Source organism: Neocloeon triangulifer, unplaced genomic scaffold (genome assembly GCF_031216515.1).
Source record: "Neocloeon triangulifer isolate White Clay Creek 2 clone unplaced genomic scaffold, ASM3121651v1 ptg000010l, whole genome shotgun sequence".
In the NCBI taxonomy this organism is placed as follows: Eukaryota; Metazoa; Arthropoda; class Insecta; order Ephemeroptera; family Baetidae; genus Neocloeon; species Neocloeon triangulifer.
Window position 1 is genome coordinate 941,745 of NW_026775552.1, and position 18,506 is coordinate 960,250.

Below are 18,506 nucleotides of genomic sequence, written 5' to 3' on the forward strand. Positions count from 1 at the left end.
AACATGTTTCTTCAAATAAAGTTATCCCAGCAAGTATGCGATTGACTACACCCATTAAATGAAAGTAAAACTACTGTTAAATGTTTTGAAAATTATATCAATTTGTAGTTTTAATTGGTTTAATCTTTTAAATGTAAGAAGATACGTTTTTTGTACATAAACATTAGATCAAAAGCCTACTTGTCTTGCAAAAAATTATTGGAAACCTGTTGCTGCTTCAACAAAAAGAAACCTTTAAATTGGAAAAAAAGACTGAAATATAAGTTAATTCAATTGAAATTTTCTCCAACATTCAGTCAAAATCAATGAAAAATTCCGGGGTGAAATTAATTTATTGTAAATTACTTCAGATAAAACATAAACAAGACCGCGCAATCATATTAAATATTACTGCGCAATTTTTTTCCCAATAATTTGAATGTTCCAATTTGTGTTCCTAATCAGTCTTCGCACAGAGGGAAATTCGAAATCACTTCGATTCCCATATTTTTGAACTGAGAATCGGCTGGGTTGGTCTCGAGCCGAAGCACGATAAGGTATTCGGTCGGGGTCGTGACCGGCGAACCCGAGGGCAAATTCCACTTGAAGGCCGAAACGTTGACCAACGCGTTCGAGCCACACCACCTGGGCACGTTTTCGTTGCCCAACCTGCTGCCCGACGTCCACAGACTCACCGGATGCCCTTAGAATGTAAAAGTGGAACAACAATTAATGAACGCACGAGTAGTCGGAAAATTGAAAAGAAAAATACCTATATTTAAATTGTTTACGCAATTTAACTCCTCGATCGTTTCAATCGAAGCCAGGCGAAAACCAAACTCGCAACATCGTCTCAAGGCACCGCCAAAATCGAACTAATTATTTTAAATAAATACGGGATGAGAGGAAATATTGAATTTACCCAGTCGTCAGCGTATATGTAACTTTTTCCTCCGCACGCATTTTTGAAGTAGGAATGTCTATTCAGCGCTTCATTTTTTCAAATTAAAAATTATTTTTCTGATAATTATTGCGTGTCCGCCTCACCTATGTCTTGTTCGAAAGCCTGACGCTTCACCGGCTGTCGATGAGATCGATATCAATTTGAAAAATACAAAATCGTTTTTGTTTTTACATCAATCACGCACTGGTATCCTGACGGGCACTTCGCTTCCGTCGGCGGCAGCGCGACTTCCTCCTGCGCGCAATTAATTTTAATAAAATGTGAGCATTTTGAACGAATTTCACTGACAGCCGACGTGTTGAATTCGACCGCCGCGATCACGTTCGAGACGAAATTGGGCGCCTTTTGCTGGCCGCACTGGTACACGAGGGCCGCCGTGTCGCACTCGTCCATGCCCTCTGCGAAAAGGATATAATTTTTTTTTTTACAATCTTAGTCATTTTAACCATATTTTTGATAAACTTGAGTGATTTGAACAAAATTTCAACAATTTTCCTCAAATTCTCAATTTCAAAGTAATCTGAACAAGAGCCTCTGTCAAACCATTCTCAGTTTGTGGAAAACTTGTTATCACCGAAATTATTCCGAAATCACTGAATTTGGAAATTAATTTTTTTATTTGACCTTTGCGGCTCTATGGAGTTTGTACCAGAATTGCAAAAAAAAAATACCTTGTTTCATAGGCAATACAACCCCTTATACTATTATGATTGATAAAAAGTATTGGGGGAGATTCAACGGGCTAAATATGTTTTATCCCGCCTTCGATTTTTTTGTCCCCAAGTCAATGGGAATTACTTTTCTTAGCCCCCTCAAAGGGACAAACAATTGACCCGCGCTAAAATCAAATCAGCTGATTATTAAAAGATCCTATTTGCAAAACTTTATCAAAACATAATTTTGTGAGGATCATGGAAATGAGGGCAAAATCCAAAGCTAACACAAAAATCGGTATCCAACATATTGAAATTGCTCATTTACTTTTTACATTTATTGCCAGCACTACCAGCTGTGCCGGCAATTAGTGAACATGTAAAAGTAAAAAAAAAGTTTTATGCTTTTCTTTCTTTTGAAGTGTTGCCCAAATACATATTTAAAGACTTCTTCATCAAAGTGAATCTATTTACTTCAAATTTGATAATAATTTTGATTTTATAGGTATAAATTTACTTGAAAGAAGCAATAGTGTTAAATTCGATGGATAATTTCATAAAGATTTTCTGATTTCCCAAATGATCCGTTAAACCATTTTTAAATGACATTGAAATTCAATTTTAACTCTTGAGAATTTAATACACGTTTCCGTTCAAAGCAGAATCAAAACTTATTACTGATGTCACCGCACGCGTCGACGGCGACCAGCGTTTCCTGCAAATCGGCGCCACTCAAGGACATGGCCTCGGCCATTTTGACCAGTTCTTCGGTCACCAGTTGTCCATTCACCATCTAAACATTTTTCTAATCTCTGCCTTTATCATTAATATTCAATACAAATCCTCCGTTTTGCCCGGCACACTTGATAAAGCACTGCAAAATTTTCAAAATAAGAATTGACTGATAAATAATGAAATCACTGCAATTACCTTAATACGAGTATCAATTTTGGTGTAGTTGGAAATTCCATCGATCTCAACTTGAAACAAATAATGTGGAATGTTGATTAAATTTCGTAAAAAAAATTTAACAGGACTTCATCGTTATTTTGTTTAAATTTCTTCTTGAAAAAAGTAAATTAATGTAAATTTTCAACAAAAACAATTTATGTTAGTCTTTATTTAAATCGTTGAAAAAAAATCCATCCGATTGAATTTGATAATTTTCTTTTTACCGTCAGAAACATTGTAAACTGCAGCGCACTCGTTCTTGATGGCGTTTCCTGCAGTCGCTGACTTTGAAGTGCCACGCGCCTTTTAAAAAAAAACCAATTTTTATTTTTGTGTCCCTGTCACTGAAGGTTGCGACTGTACTTCACAAATGTAGTTGAAGGAAGCGGAGCTGCAGTCCTCGTCGCTCAGCTCGGCCGTGCTTTTGTCCACTTGGACAACGGCGCAGTTTTCTGTTCCTCCGCGATTGTCCGGCTGGTTTTGGGCCCAAACCGCGTTTCGCAGCAATTTGTTGACGGAGCACCAGCCGAACGACTTTTCGCAACCTTCGTCCGAAGCCGACGTCCAGTAAGGACCGGCCGGGATCGACTTGTTTGCTTAAATATTCATAATTTTTTAATTACATTTTCCAAAAAATTGAATTACAATTGATGGCCGCCTGCAGATTTGCGTACTCGTAGTCGTTTTCAATGCTCAACAGCGTCATTCCAATTTTGCAACACTCCTTGATCGCGAGCAACCACTTGAATTGCAAAGATTGGATTAAAATTCAAAAGAGATTCTGATTTGTACCGATTTGGCTGAGGTGCTGAACATGTACGTCCTCTCGTTGACGGTGAACCAGAGGCCGTGGGCTGAAAGGTCTGGAAATAAAATGAATTGGGCAAAACTTGAATAGAGAATTCTAATTATTTTTAATATTTTTACTTGTCAAATATTGGGTCTTTTTATCCGCCATTAAGGAGAAAAGGGACGTCTGCATTTTAAGAATTAATTACTTAGAATTTTCACATTTATTATTTCCTATACGTCTTTCGAACAATCAACTGCGGGACAGGTTGGAGCGTGGCAAGGAGGCGCTGGAGTTGGTGTTCCCTGTTTTTTTTTTATCTCTTATTATTCTGTAATTCACCCCAATTGTGTAATTCAATAAGCTTTGTTCTTGCGATAGCCCTAGCTGTGTTTGAATGATTTAACATTTCAAATATAAGCTAATTGTGGTGGTAGATGCCAAAAAGGAAAAAATAGTGACGTTGGATAGATCAAAATTAATTGAGAGTGGGGCTGTAGTCAGGCCAGGCGACTTAAGATTTGAAAATAAGGCAACCAAAGCCAAGTCTTGAATAATTCTTTGGTCCCCTGACTGAACCAATTTTGATTTTTTAATTTTGCATGATCTAGTATCACAATATTAGGATTGAAAAAATACACATTCCGACGTAGCAGGGCTGTTTTAACAACTATTAATGTTAATTAATAACTGGCGAAAATTAAAATCAATTTTGGCACCTGGCACGCGAACACGTAGGAATTGTTGCAGTTCTTGTCGGTCAGTTGGATGGCGCTGCCGGTCTTGTTGACGTAAAGGTGGACGCAGTCCTCGCTTTGGTTGAGGTTGTTGGGCTGCCCGGAGGCCCAAAACGTCGGCGAAAGGGGCTGCGGCGGCAGACAGAAGTGGAAGGTGTCGTTCGGCCACAGTCGCCGGCCGGAAGTCCAGTAGTTGGCGTTGAACTCCCAACTTCCTGTTCAAATTTGTGCGGTTTGTACTTCAAAAAAGTTACTTTTTCAAAACGAACCGGCTAATTCGTTCAGGCAGGCGAGTTTTTCAGAAGAGTCGATCGCGATTGGCACCATTCCCAAGCTGCAGCACCTCCGCCAATTTGTGTCCCAGTCGAGCTTGAAAGGAAAATTAGGAAAAATTTAAATATTTTCTCCATACCACGCTCTTTCCGAATAAGTACAGAATCCCGCAAGCCTCTTTCCAATAACCATATTTTCGGGCATCTTCATATTTAGTTTGCGTTCATTAATCTGAGTATTTTTTTTCATACGAGTTTTTCACCTATAATTGTATTGTCAGGCGAAAGCAGCGAGCCCTGCAATCAATTTTAAAACTATGTAAAAATTAATAATTTAATAACAAAATCTTACGTTTTTTTCACACAAAATATTTTCACAGCTGTAAAGGGCCTAACAAGAATAACCAAAATTAATTCATAAGCTCGTGGAAAATTCAAATTCATCATATGTTAAATTTTTATGCTTTTTTACGCCTGGTGGTATTGTTGTGGTTCTAATTGTTGTAGTAAATGTTGAGGTTGTTGAAGTTTCTTCGCTGGTCGCACTCGGCGTCGCTAGAGTCGAAGAAGGCGGGGAAGATTCACTTGAAGCAATTAGCGTTGTTGGGATTTCAGTGTGTTCTGTAGTTTCCTGGTCTTGCAATACAGTTTTTGCTTCAGTTCCAGTTTCTCCAGTAAATGCATTAGTCGTTTCAGCCTCGACTGAAGAAACGTCCCGTGATGTAGAAATCTATCCACCAATGACTCGACAATCAAATTGATATGAATTTTCGTTCGATCGTAAAAACCTTTGCGATTGGTCTCGTCGTTTCTTCGTTGCCACTTTTCGAGACGTTTTTGTGCTTCAGGGGAGGGCTCAAGCAACTGCTTTGTCCGCAGCATTTCACAATATACTTTCTTCGGCCTGCGTTTCAAAAGGAAATATTAAAATCTTAAATATTTATTTCAAATCACTTTAGTTATCTTACTATATTTTAACGCACTTATATTGTTTGGTCGCAATTTCAGGTTTCTTCCACTCTGGGCAATTCCGCTTTCATCCTGGAAACTTTTGTACAATTAGGTGGAAGAAATTCTCGGGCTTCAATAGAGTACGATGAAGCCTGGTTGGAGAGTTTCTCTTATTATAATCGCGGCTCTAATGCTGATATCCATGGTAAGAATTACGCATCATCAATTACGAGAAAAGTTTAGCCGAATTATAAATAATAAAAAAAAAGATTTATAATACATGCATGTCTACTGTGAAGTGGGAATTTAAATTCTGAGGCGATTGATTTATAATAAAAAGCAGAACAGATGATTTACTGCAAAATTCAAATAAAATTAAACTTTTTTGAAGCATTGAAAGATATTTGAATGAAATTGAGCAAAAACTTAGAATTTTTGAACACATTTGATCATCTCTAAAAAAAAAATTAGATCAGCTGCGATTGCAAAAGGAACCTGAAATTGCGACCAAACAATATAAGTGCGTTAAAATATAGTAAGATAACTAAAGTGATTTGAAATAAATATTTAAGATTTTAATATTTCCTTTTGAAACGCAGGCCGAAGAAAGTATATTGTGAAATGCTGCGGACAAAGCAGTTGCTTGAGCCCTCCCCTGAAGCACAAAAACGTCTCGAAAAGTGGCAACGAAGAAACGACGAGACCAATCGCAAAGGTTTTTACGATCGAACGAAAATTCATATCAATTTGATTGTCGAGTCATTGGTGGATAGATTTCTACATCACGGGACGTTTCTTCAGTCGAGGCTGAAACGACTAATGCATTTACTGGAGAAACTGGAACTGAAGCAAAAACTGTATTGCAAGACCAGGAAACTACAGAACACACTGAAATCCCAACAACGCTAATTGCTTCAAGTGAATCTTCCCCGCCTTCTTCGACTCTAGCGACGCCGAGTGCGACCAGCGAAGAAACTTCAACAACCTCAACATTTACTACAACAATTAGAACCACAACAATACCACCAGGCGTAAAAAAGCATAAAAATTTAACATATGATGAATTTGAATTTTCCACGAGCTTATGAATTAATTTTGGTTATTCTTGTTAGGCCCTTTACAGCTGTGAAAATATTTTGTGTGAAAAAAACGTAAGATTTTGTTATTAAATTATTAATTTTTACATAGTTTTAAAATTGATTGCAGGGCTCGCTGCTTTCGCCTGACAATACAATTATAGGTGAAAAACTCGTATGAAAAAAAATACTCAGATTAATGAACGCAAACTAAATATGAAGATGCCCGAAAATATGGTTATTGGAAAGAGGCTTGCGGGATTCTGTACTTATTCGGAAAGAGCGTGGTATGGAGAAAATATTTAAATTTTTCCTAATTTTCCTTTCAAGCTCGACTGGGACACAAATTGGCGGAGGTGCTGCAGCTTGGGAATGGTGCCAATCGCGATCGACTCTTCTGAAAAACTCGCCTGCCTGAACGAATTAGCCGGTTCGTTTTGAAAAAGTAACTTTTTTGAAGTACAAACCGCACAAATTTGAACAGGAAGTTGGGAGTTCAACGCCAACTACTGGACTTCCGGCCGGCGACTGTGGCCGAACGACACCTTCCACTTCTGTCTGCCGCCGCAGCCCCTTTCGCCGACGTTTTGGGCCTCCGGGCAGCCCAACAACCTCAACCAAAGCGAGGACTGCGTCCACCTTTACGTCAACAAGACCGGCAGCGCCATCCAACTGACCGACAAGAACTGCAACAATTCCTACGTGTTCGCGTGCCAGGTGCCAAAATTGATTTTAATTTTCGCCAGTTATTAATTAACATTAATAGTTGTTAAAACAGCCCTGCTACGTCGGAATGTGTATTTTTTCAATCCTAATATTGTGATACTAGATCATGCAAAATTAAAAAATCAAAATTGGTTCAGTCAGGGGACCAAAGAATTATTCAAGACTTGGCTTTGGTTGCCTTATTTTCAAATCTTAAGTCGCCTGGCCTGACTACAGCCCCACTCTCAATTAATTTTGATCTATCCAACGTCACTATTTTTTCCTTTTTGGCATCTACCACCACAATTAGCTTATATTTGAAATGTTAAATCATTCAAACACAGCTAGGGCTATCGCAAGAACAAAGCTTATTGAATTACACAATTGGGGTGAATTACAGAATAATAAGAGATAAAAAAAAAACAGGGAACACCAACTCCAGCGCCTCCTTGCCACGCTCCAACCTGTCCCGCAGTTGATTGTTCGAAAGACGTATAGGAAATAATAAATGTGAAAATTCTAAGTAATTAATTCTTAAAATGCAGACGTCCCTTTTCTCCTTAATGGCGGATAAAAAGACCCAATATTTGACAAGTAAAAATATTAAAAATAATTAGAATTCTCTATTCAAGTTTTGCCCAATTCATTTTATTTCCAGACCTTTCAGCCCACGGCCTCTGGTTCACCGTCAACGAGAGGACGTACATGTTCAGCACCTCAGCCAAATCGGTACAAATCAGAATCTCTTTTGAATTTTAATTCAATCTTTGCAATTCAAGTGGTTGCTCGCGATCAAGGAGTGTTGCAAAATTGGAATGACGCTGTTGAGCATTGAAAACGACTACGAGTACGCAAATCTGCAGGCGGCCATCAATTGTAATTCAATTTTTTGGAAAATGTAATTAAAAAATTATGAATATTTAAGCAAACAAGTCGATCCCGGCCGGTCCTTACTGGACGTCGGCTTCGGACGAAGGTTGCGAAAAGTCGTTCGGCTGGTGCTCCGTCAACAAATTGCTGCGAAACGCGGTTTGGGCCCAAAACCAGCCGGACAATCGCGGAGGAACAGAAAACTGCGCCGTTGTCCAAGTGGACAAAAGCACGGCCGAGCTGAGCGACGAGGACTGCAGCTCCGCTTCCTTCAACTACATTTGTGAAGTACAGTCGCAACCTTCAGTGACAGGGACACAAAAATAAAAATTGGTTTTTTTTTAAAAGGCGCGTGGCACTTCAAAGTCAGCGACTGCAGGAAACGCCATCAAGAACGAGTGCGCTGCAGTTTACAATGTTTCTGACGGTAAAAAGAAAATTATCAAATTCAATCGGATGGATTTTTTTTCAACGATTTAAATAAAGACTAACATAAATTGTTTTTGTTGAAAATTTACATTAATTTACTTTTTTCAAGAAGAAATTTAAACAAAATAACGATGAAGTCCTGTTAAATTTTTTTTACGAAATTTAATCAACATTCCACATTATTTGTTTCAAGTTGAGATCGATGGAATTTCCAACTACACCAAAATTGATACTCGTATTAAGGTAATTGCAGTGATTTCATTATTTATCAGTCAATTCTTATTTTGAAAATTTTGCAGTGCTTTATCAAGTGTGCCGGGCAAAACGGAGGATTTGTATTGAATATTAATGATAAAGGCAGAGATTAGAAAAATGTTTAGATGGTGAATGGACAACTGGTGACCGAAGAACTGGTCAAAATGGCCGAGGCCATGTCCTTGAGTGGCGCCGATTTGCAGGAAACGCTGGTCGCCGTCGACGCGTGCGGTGACATCAGTAATAAGTTTTGATTCTGCTTTGAACGGAAACGTGTATTAAATTCTCAAGAGTTAAAATTGAATTTCAATGTCATTTAAAAATGGTTTAACGGATCATTTGGGAAATCAGAAAATCTTTATGAAATTATCCATCGAATTTAACACTATTGCTTCTTTCAAGTAAATTTATACCTATAAAATCAAAATTATTATCAAATTTGAAGTAAATAGATTCACTTTGATGAAGAAGTCTTTAAATATGTATTTGGGCAACACTTCAAAAGAAAGAAAAGCATAAAACTTTTTTTTTACTTTTACATGTTCACTAATTGCCGGCACAGCTGGTAGTGCTGGCAATAAATGTAAAAAGTAAATGAGCAATTTCAATATGTTGGATACCGATTTTTGTGTTAGCTTTGGATTTTGCCCTCATTTCCATGATCCTCACAAAATTATGTTTTGATAAAGTTTTGCAAATAGGATCTTTTAATAATCAGCTGATTTGATTTTAGCGCGGGTCAATTGTTTGTCCCTTTGAGGGGGCTAAGAAAAGTAATTCCCATTGACTTGGGGACAAAAAAATCGAAGGCGGGATAAAACATATTTAGCCCGTTGAATCTCCCCCAATACTTTTTATCAATCATAATAGTATAAGGGGTTGTATTGCCTATGAAACAAGGTATTTTTTTTTTGCAATTCTGGTACAAACTCCATAGAGCCGCAAAGGTCAAATAAAAAAATTAATTTCCAAATTCAGTGATTTCGGAATAATTTCGGTGATAACAAGTTTTCCACAAACTGAGAATGGTTTGACAGAGGCTCTTGTTCAGATTACTTTGAAATTGAGAATTTGAGGAAAATTGTTGAAATTTTGTTCAAATCACTCAAGTTTATCAAAAATATGGTTAAAATGACTAAGATTGTAAAAAAAAAAATTATATCCTTTTCGCAGAGGGCATGGACGAGTGCGACACGGCGGCCCTCGTGTACCAGTGCGGCCAGCAAAAGGCGCCCAATTTCGTCTCGAACGTGATCGCGGCGGTCGAATTCAACACGTCGGCTGTCAGTGAAATTCGTTCAAAATGCTCACATTTTATTAAAATTAATTGCGCGCAGGAGGAAGTCGCGCTGCCGCCGACGGAAGCGAAGTGCCCGTCAGGATACCAGTGCGTGATTGATGTAAAAACAAAAACGATTTTGTATTTTTCAAATTGATATTGATCTCATCGACAGCCGGTGAAGCGTCAGGCTTTCGAACAAGACATAGGTGAGGCGGACACGTAATAATTTAATTATATTTCGTTGCCTAATTTTTTTCAGCGGTGGCGGGAACTGGTTACTTCAGAAATGCCTGCGGAGGAAAAAATTACATAATCATTGGCGAATGGGTATATTATTATCATATTCTTGCATCCCATGTATGATCCACACCGGTCATTTGTTTATATGGAAGATTGCTAAATTTCGAGTATATCTTGTGAAAATTCCAAACCGTTGCGTCTCAATCAAAAGAAAACCTAAAACGATTGATTCGCGCGAAAAACATGTGAGAATTGTGAATTTCCGTCAGTTTGGTCCAAAAACTGCAGGAATTGGTCACATTTGGCGCTGCGATCGCTGATTTTTCCACAAATGCTCCACGGCGCTGTGCAGAAAACTTGGCAAAATCAGCGATCGCAGCGCCAATGTGACCAAATCCTGCAGTTTTTGGACCAAACTGACGGAAATTCACAATTCTCACATGTTTTTCGCGCGAATTACTTGTATTTAGGTTTTCTTTTGATTCTCAGACGCAACAATTTGGAATTTTCACAAGATATACTCGAAATTTAGCAATCTTTGGCAATAGAGAGACATACAAATGACCACGGAGTGGGTCTTTAATTAAAATTGATAATAATTAGTACGATTACGGTGGTGGCTGGACCTGATGTTGCGAGTTTGGTTTTCGCCTGGTTTCGATTGAAACAATCGAGGAGTTAAATTGCGTCAACAGTTTGAGCTTGGGCATGTATTTTTCATTTTTCTCTTCAGACTTTTTCCAATTTTTAATTGTTGTGTCAACTTTTAGGATTGCGTCCGGTGAGTCTGTGGACGTCGGGCAGCAGGTTGGGCAACGAAAACGTGCCCAGGTGGTGTGGCTCGGACGCGTTGGTCAACGTTTCGGCCTTCAAGTGGAATTTGCCCTCGGGTTCGCCGGTCACGACCCCGACCCAATACCTATTCAAGCTACGGGTCGAGGCCAACCCAGCCGATTCTCACTTCGTGAATTTGGGAATCGAAGACACTTCGGTTTTCCCTCTGTGCGAGGACTGATTACTTTGATTGAAGTTCTGAACGCAAAATGAAACAGAAAAACAATTATTGAAAATAAATTATATTGTGCATTTTACATCAGGGTTTTAATTGATTTTGACGCCAGCACTGCCATCGTTGAAAATTTCATTTAAATTCACCTTTTTCAAATTATTTTCTTATACTTTTCACGTTTCTATTCATTTTTTGCATAGGTCTGGATATTGTAATATAAATTATATTGCAGCAAAATAATTCACTCTTTTTTAACCCTTTATCATAATATCATCAATATTTTAATTACGATTGAACCATCCTTTGTGCCAAAAACGACGATGTTAATCTATGTTTTACCAAAATATGTACACACTAAAAACTAAAATATAATTTAAAGATTTGATATTATCAATTTTGTACCTTTTAAATTCATTTTAAGCTCGACCTTTAGGAAAGCGCATGATAATATCTAAAACTTCTTTGGCCAAAGTGATTGAAGTCAAAATTCATGATAATATTAATATTATTATCTTATATTATTACAAAAACATAAAAAAAATTTTTGAATCTACTGCTGAAAAAGTTAAAAGACCAAACTCCTAAGATGCACCATTTTGTTGTTGTGGTTTGTTGAGAATTTTTTAAATCTATGATCAATAATTTTTTTTTTTCAAAATAAGCTTACTTGGGCTCACTTGTAGAATTTAATTGTCTGGTACAATATCACTTTGCGGTTAATCTTGAAAAATATTTTGGAGAAAAATTTAATAAAACTTGCTAAAAAAAACCGGAAAAAAAACAATTTTTCCTATTTATTTACAAAATTCTGGAATAACAACCATTTCAGCTTTTTCTGTACTTTTTCTGTATAGTTTTTTTTTTTTGCTATATTCATGACATGACTGTATCGAATGGAGAATAAATTTAAATAAATTCAGTTCAAACTGGTGTGTCAACGTTCTCAAATATATTAAAATAAACACATTTGGCTCATGTTTTATATCAGCTCGTGAAATTTGGTGGCTTTTTCGCCCAGTTTTTGAACTTCGGACACAATTTGTGTGAAAAATAAAAATTTAACTTCTCTGAAAATTACATTATCCTATGTAAAATTTGACGAGCTACATTTTTTCGCATACCTGCAAAAAAATCAAAAGGGACCATCATCCCAAAAATCAGACTTTTTTACTATAAAAAAATCATAAAATCGCTTAAAGGTGACCTTGACCTTTGACCTACAGCTTTAGGTTCGACAGAAAAGTTGTTCGGCATAAAAAATTTCGTCTAGGGATGAAATTTTTATCACTCTAGCATTCGCGGTTGCAGAGTTATACACGTTTTAAATTTTTTCAAAATGTCCCGAAAAAACGGAATTTTTGGGGTCCAAAATTTTGGAAAACAATTCCTTTTTAAAAGCCCTCCAAAATATGTGAAACTCAAAATGATTGGTTTCCTAAAAAAAATTCCTCCAAAGGACCTCTTGGAAATGCCCTTTTATTAAATATTGATTTTGCGGCTGAGAAGGAAGGGCGAGGTTAACAAATGATGCCTTATCAGGCTTTTTCCACCCAGCTTCCTTGACAGATCCTTTCGACCTGCGCCTGCATGTTTCCCAAATTCAGTGATTATTTTTTTATTCAAGGTACTTTTAATTAGAAATGAAGCGATCGGGCTTTTCCTCGTTGCAGAAGTTGCAGTTTTAATCAGAATGGTAATTTTTAGGGCCTGCCCAATAACTCTGGTTTTAACTTTTAGGTCAATGTGTGTAGGTTTTGGCAAATGACAAAAATAAAATTATTCATGAATACCCATTGTGGAGGAGTAAAATCTAATGTTTTTATTTCAATTCACTAACGTTACTTTTACTAAATTAAACTTAAAATTCTAGTTTAAAACACATTTTTGATTAGATTTGTGTAACGAAATGGCTGCGAAATAGATAAGTCGTTATCGACAAAGCTAGGCGACGAAATAGAGTTGGTAAGCAAATGGAAAATGTATTAGAAATGGAAGGTTTCTATCTTACAGAATTTGACCCCAGGTGAACAAAATTAATCTTGAATGGCCTTTTGACCCCAACCATTTCTGTAATTAAGTGCGTTATCAGTTTGAGTTCTTCGGGGAAATAGCCTTACTTTGAGAAATAATTAATCGTCGGCAAGCGTTTATGAGGAAAAACGATAAGAACAGCAGTGAACACTGGGCTCATTTCCTTCTAATTATCCCTCTTATTGTTAATTGCGCGGGACAGGCACATTTTTCAGCATAATGAAGTTGGAAAAACGAAAAATAATATATGATTTAAAAAAGACCGTTATTTTTTACACTTTCGTTTTGTTCTGCTCTGCATCAGGTCTAAATTTCCGATAATCGCTTTTTATATTGTTCATTCTTCTCTGTCGATTCGTTTTAAGATGTTCTAAAGGGCCTTTTCACTCCAATGCCAAGAAATATTTGAAAATTTTGTAAGCTTGCAGATGACAAAAGCAGTGCACGAAATACAAGCTGTAAATATTTGAATTTTCAAGTTTTTTTTTTACCATTTTCCGAGTTTTCACAAAACAATGCCTGCGTCCAAAGAGGAAATGACGGACAATTAGAAAAATAAACAAACACTTTTTATTGCTTCCCTTTCCGGCAAAACATCGCCCGCAATTTACATTTCCCAAGTGCTACCTTTTCCTCGAACAACAGCATTTATGGGCTCATTGTCAGCAATTAACCTCGCAAACAAAAGCTGAGGTCGAAATACAAATTACTTATAATTTCGTTGCACCGCAGAACAAAGACAGGAAATTTCAAATTGCCCGATTTCTCGGAAGCAAATGTGGCCTATTAAACTCGGTATAAAATGCAGAGTCAACCAAAGGTGTTGTTTAAGAAAGACTTGGATCCTCGAATCGCCGCCAAGACTTACTTTTGATCAAGCAAGATGATTTTTGTTCTCATTGCGCTCGCCTCTCTTTACCCGTCAAGTAAAGAGTTCATCTCGATCGAAAAATAAGAATGAATTTAAAACATGTTTTTCGCAGCAACGTTGGCTGCAGGGTTCGGAGCGACTGTGGACGCCGACTGGGCCGGCCAGTATCCGTACGTCGTAAGTATTGAGTTTTGGGTTCAGTCGAATTCAAACCGAAATCAAAGGTCAGGGTTGAAATTCCAACAGCCCCTTGGGAAGTCACCCTTCCCGGGGTGATCATCAGCGCCAAGATGGTTTTGAGCGCCGCTCCGTATTACAAGTGAGTTGAAAACAAAAGCTCAGATCCGACCACGCAAATTCTGAAATTTCAAGACATATCGTGCGGTTCGTGGTAATTCCAAACCCTTTGCAAATGAATCACGCGAAAGAGGACTAAAGTTCTTTTTTGTCAGCTTCAGGTCGTTGATATGGAGCTGCGAACGCTAAATTTGTATAGAAAACTTTACTATTAATCAACGTTAGCTGATTTAAGGAATCTTAAATCTTCAGGTTCACGATGAATGATTTTGAATCTTGCAATCTTTCAGAAGAAAGAGAAATTGAAAATAATCAATTTAGAGAAGAAATAATAACAAAATGTCTCAGCGCAATGAATGCTGCCACGTACCTGATGACCGACGTCGACCTGAAGGTGCACACCGTGGCCAAGCTGGTTGGCGCCCACTCGTCTTTCCACGTGTTCAAGACGTGCCAACCTTTCGGCGAGGCGCGTTTTAACCTGACCATTAGCGAGTTTGTCACATTCGACGCCAGCAACACGGACGCCGCCATCATTTTCTTCGCCGGCAACGTCAGTTTCAATGATTGCATTTTTTAATTATTTTATAATTTCCACCAGCAACGTCGAACAATATCAAATATGGAATTAATCACTAAATTTCGACAGAGTTTGAAGTCCAAGTCGACGACGACGCTCTCGGACGCGGACTGCGATACCCAATTAGCAGTTGGTGCCAGCGACATTGGGGCGTGCATCGAACAAGACACTACCGCTGGCATTTGCTCGGTACAAAACAAATCAAATTTTTTTTTAATCTAAAAAAATTGACCCTGCTGAGGTTGACGAAAGTCAATTGAAACTTGGGCGTCGACAAAGAAGTGCAGATCAATTTTTAATTTGTCTCGGTGTTCCCTGCTTCAGGATTGATTTTGTTTTCTTTTCTGATACAATTTTTCACGCGCAGACGTACTACATGGACAACTACGACACGACGACCTTCCAGCGAGTTCCACTGTTGGTGGTCAACGGCCGAGTGCAGGCCTTTTGTTCAAGCGTCAACTGCGACAGCAAACTTGACAACGACGACCCAGGATACTTTTTCAAGATGTCCTTCAACCGCCAGAGTATTCTCAACATCGAAGGCATCGTCGTCGACAACCCTTGAAATCACTACAGCGGAAGGAAATTGCGTTTTATTTTGATTTTCCGCCGAGTTTGTTTGAATTTTGATCAATAAAAAAGTGCTCTTGAGTGAATATATATTGATTCAGTTTTAATACTCTGAGGCCAGCTGGTGAGAAAATCACCAGGTGAAATGGTGAAGGAAAAATGAAATATTTGCGGTTTTAAAAATAGAATAATTTTTTTTATAAATTGAATTTCTATTAATGTATTGCATAAATTTAAATAGCGGTTGTGCGAGATATCAGAAAAGAGAACAAATATGGTACAACATGGCGCATTATTTATCAAAGCGGATGCATAATATAATATCATGAGTCATGTAATTATTTTAAACAGCACTGAGTCACTTCATTGACGTTTTTCTCTCGCTATCAATTCCGGAACATTAAAATAGCTCGATCATTTTTGAGCCTGCAGACTGCAGAGCTGCTGTTTTTCATTCATCACACTCTTGTCCATAATCAACGAATAAAGAAAAACTCGCAAAAGAAAAAAATTTACACAAATAGCGGCAATTATTGCTTTAACTTCAAGTAGAAGAATCAAATTGTATTTAACAATCTTATCAATTAATAAGAAAAATTAGCTAAAAGTATTAAAATATTTAAATTTTTCTTAAAATGAAAATTATTCAGTTCAAGAATATTTTTTTTGCAAACTGGGAACGCTGAACCGCACAACACTCGTGTCCAGCCGGTTGCCTAACTTTCAGAATTGAAGAGTTTCTTTCATGATTTCACGCGAAGGTGCCGTAGAGTTCGTTGTCCTCCTCGAAGGCCGCCGGCACGACGCCGTACATGTCGTTCTCGACTTCTTGGGCGTCGTCGGGTGGTGGCGCCGCCGTCCTCGGGATGCTGGGCAACTCGCCGTACATCTCGTTCTCCTCCGCGTACTCGACCTCAGCAGACCCTCGACGTCTGCGCAGCCAACAACCGACGCCGACGCCAACCAACGCCAACAACACCAACAAACCGGCGCCGCCACCAATCACCAACGTGTTGTCACTTTTGTCCGAAGGATCAACTTGCTTGTCAGTGAAACGAGAAGTGCTGCTAGAAGTAGAAGAATCAAGATGAGTAGTGGGTTTGGTCGATGTTGTTGTTGCTGTCGTTGTTGGCCGAGATGAGGCTTGAATGGTGCATTTGGTCGTCGGTGATGTTTCAACCTCTGTAAAGATTTGTTTAGTGGTGGTGGTGGAGAACGTCGTCGTCGTAGTTGTTGTTGTCTCAGGTGAAAATCCAGGGCTTCGGCACCAAGCTCGTTTGCCATCACTGGGCGAGGAGGAGCAGTTTGTGGACCCAAGACTCACAGGTGGACAGTGAGGGAGGCCACCTGCCAAAACATGCAAGTTTTTACTTCAACGGAGGAAACGGGGAGTGAAAAAATCTCACTTTGGGGGTTGAAGAGGTCGAGGAAGTTGCCGTAGGAGCTGCAGACGATTTTGATGGTTTGATTAAGTGCAGGGCAGAAACAGTCAAGGTGATTTGTGCAACTGTGGCATTTGCTCAGGTCGGATGGGCAGTCTTTTGGCCCCCTAAATTAATCCAATGCGTGATTGTTGGTCCATGTTAGAAGTTCAATTCAAATTATACCTGCGACCTGAGATTGCTGGTTCCAGATGTCCTGGCAGAAAAGATTGGCAAGTTTTCTTCCTGATCGCAGCGACGCAATCTGGGCAGCCGCAGTCACCAAGAGTTATATTTTTTGCGCACGTTCCATTGCACTCTGGTAATATCTCTCTTGGGCAAATCAATCTGCCACCTGCAAATGTCCCTCAGAAATAGATAAAATTTATTATTTTTACTCACTCCTGCCGTCGTACAGATTCAAATTTCCGTTGTTACAAGCGAGATTGGTGTCCTTCCGAGATGAAGTGCAGTAGCATTTTAATGATGATGTACAATCGTGACATATGGTTTCGTCCACCGGACAACAAGGCAAATTATGCAACTTGGTTCCTATTTGCAATTTAGAGGTTTGAAATGCAATGAAATTGAAAGCTAAATATCTACAGAAACCGGTTTTAGTCAAATTTGGGATGATTAATATATCATGGGAAGTTATTTTTAGGAATGAGATTGTGAACGGCGCGCTCAATTAAAGTAATTTAACGCAACCTACGGCTTTGCTGTGAAAATAGGCGAAGCGTGACCGCGGATAGCAAAATAAAAGTCATAAAACTGTTTAAACTGTTAGGAAACAAAAAGAAAAGAAAATCGGTGATAATGAGATAAAGAATTTTTTATTTTAGAGTAAATAAATCAAATTTCAAAAATATGAAAAACATGGACATGGAAAAACGAAACAGAAAGAAATACAAGTCAATCATTTTTCTCCCCCTTATTTTCAACCATTTTTCATAAAATCAAATTGATTTTCTTAGTAAAATTTTTGATTCAAATGATAAAAAAAACAACATTTCATATGGGAAACGTTTTATGTAAAAAAGTTTCCGTATAAAATAAAAATGTAATAATAGGAAACCCGTTAAATTGTTTCATCACAGCTAGACCCACCACATCAATAGAAAAGTGTCAAAAGTGGAACACCAATAAGGATTAGTTCCAGGTGATTCGCTTTACCCGAACAAAGTTTTTAAATTAGGGGGGAAAGTTGAATTTGCCGGAGGGTAATTAAAATTATAAAACAATTAAGTTAAAAAAAAAGATGGGACTAAAATCGGTTACTGAACAGAAGTTCGGATTCATTGGTAGCTACCTGAGGCGCAGCAGACGAAAATCCCTACAAAGACAAACAAGGTGACCGTCCGCAAGGCCATTTTCTCAGCCAGCGCGGAACGGCGTCCGGAACCAAACTGAATTAAAAACGATGGGATTTATTTTATACTTTTTCTGATAAGATCCCAGTCAGTTTCCTTGTTTGTGTGGTTTCAACTTTCGCCTGCCAGACGCCAGACTAGGTATTTCGTGAATGTGTGGCTTTTTAACTTCCTGCTTAAAAAAAAAAAAAAAACAC

The 18,506-nt window shown here is 38.2% G+C and overlaps 2 protein-coding genes across 2 annotated transcripts; one reads left to right on the forward strand and one right to left on the reverse strand.

Moving 5' to 3' along the window:
* The first annotated feature begins 14,303 nt into the window (after positions 1 to 14,303).
* Positions 14,304 to 15,580, forward strand: LOC132195741 (uncharacterized). Its single transcript, XM_059617920.1, has 4 exons — positions 14,304 to 14,384; positions 14,711 to 14,915; positions 15,012 to 15,131; positions 15,310 to 15,580. The coding sequence occupies exons 1-4, from the start codon at positions 14,356 to 14,358 to the stop codon at positions 15,508 to 15,510; spliced, it is 555 nt and encodes a 184-aa protein (XP_059473903.1). The 5' UTR covers positions 14,304 to 14,355; the 3' UTR covers positions 15,511 to 15,580.
* Positions 15,581 to 15,735: 155 nt separating this feature from the next.
* Positions 15,736 to 18,354, reverse strand: LOC132195698 (uncharacterized). Its single transcript, XM_059617863.1, has 5 exons — positions 18,249 to 18,354; positions 17,339 to 17,488; positions 17,123 to 17,291; positions 16,922 to 17,064; positions 15,736 to 16,862 (listed from the first exon to the last, which is right to left on the reverse strand). Exons 1-5 carry the CDS (start codon positions 18,307 to 18,309, stop codon positions 16,267 to 16,269), a joined length of 1,119 nt encoding a protein of 372 aa, XP_059473846.1. The 5' UTR covers positions 18,310 to 18,354; the 3' UTR covers positions 15,736 to 16,266.
* Positions 18,355 to 18,506: the final 152 nt, after the last annotated feature.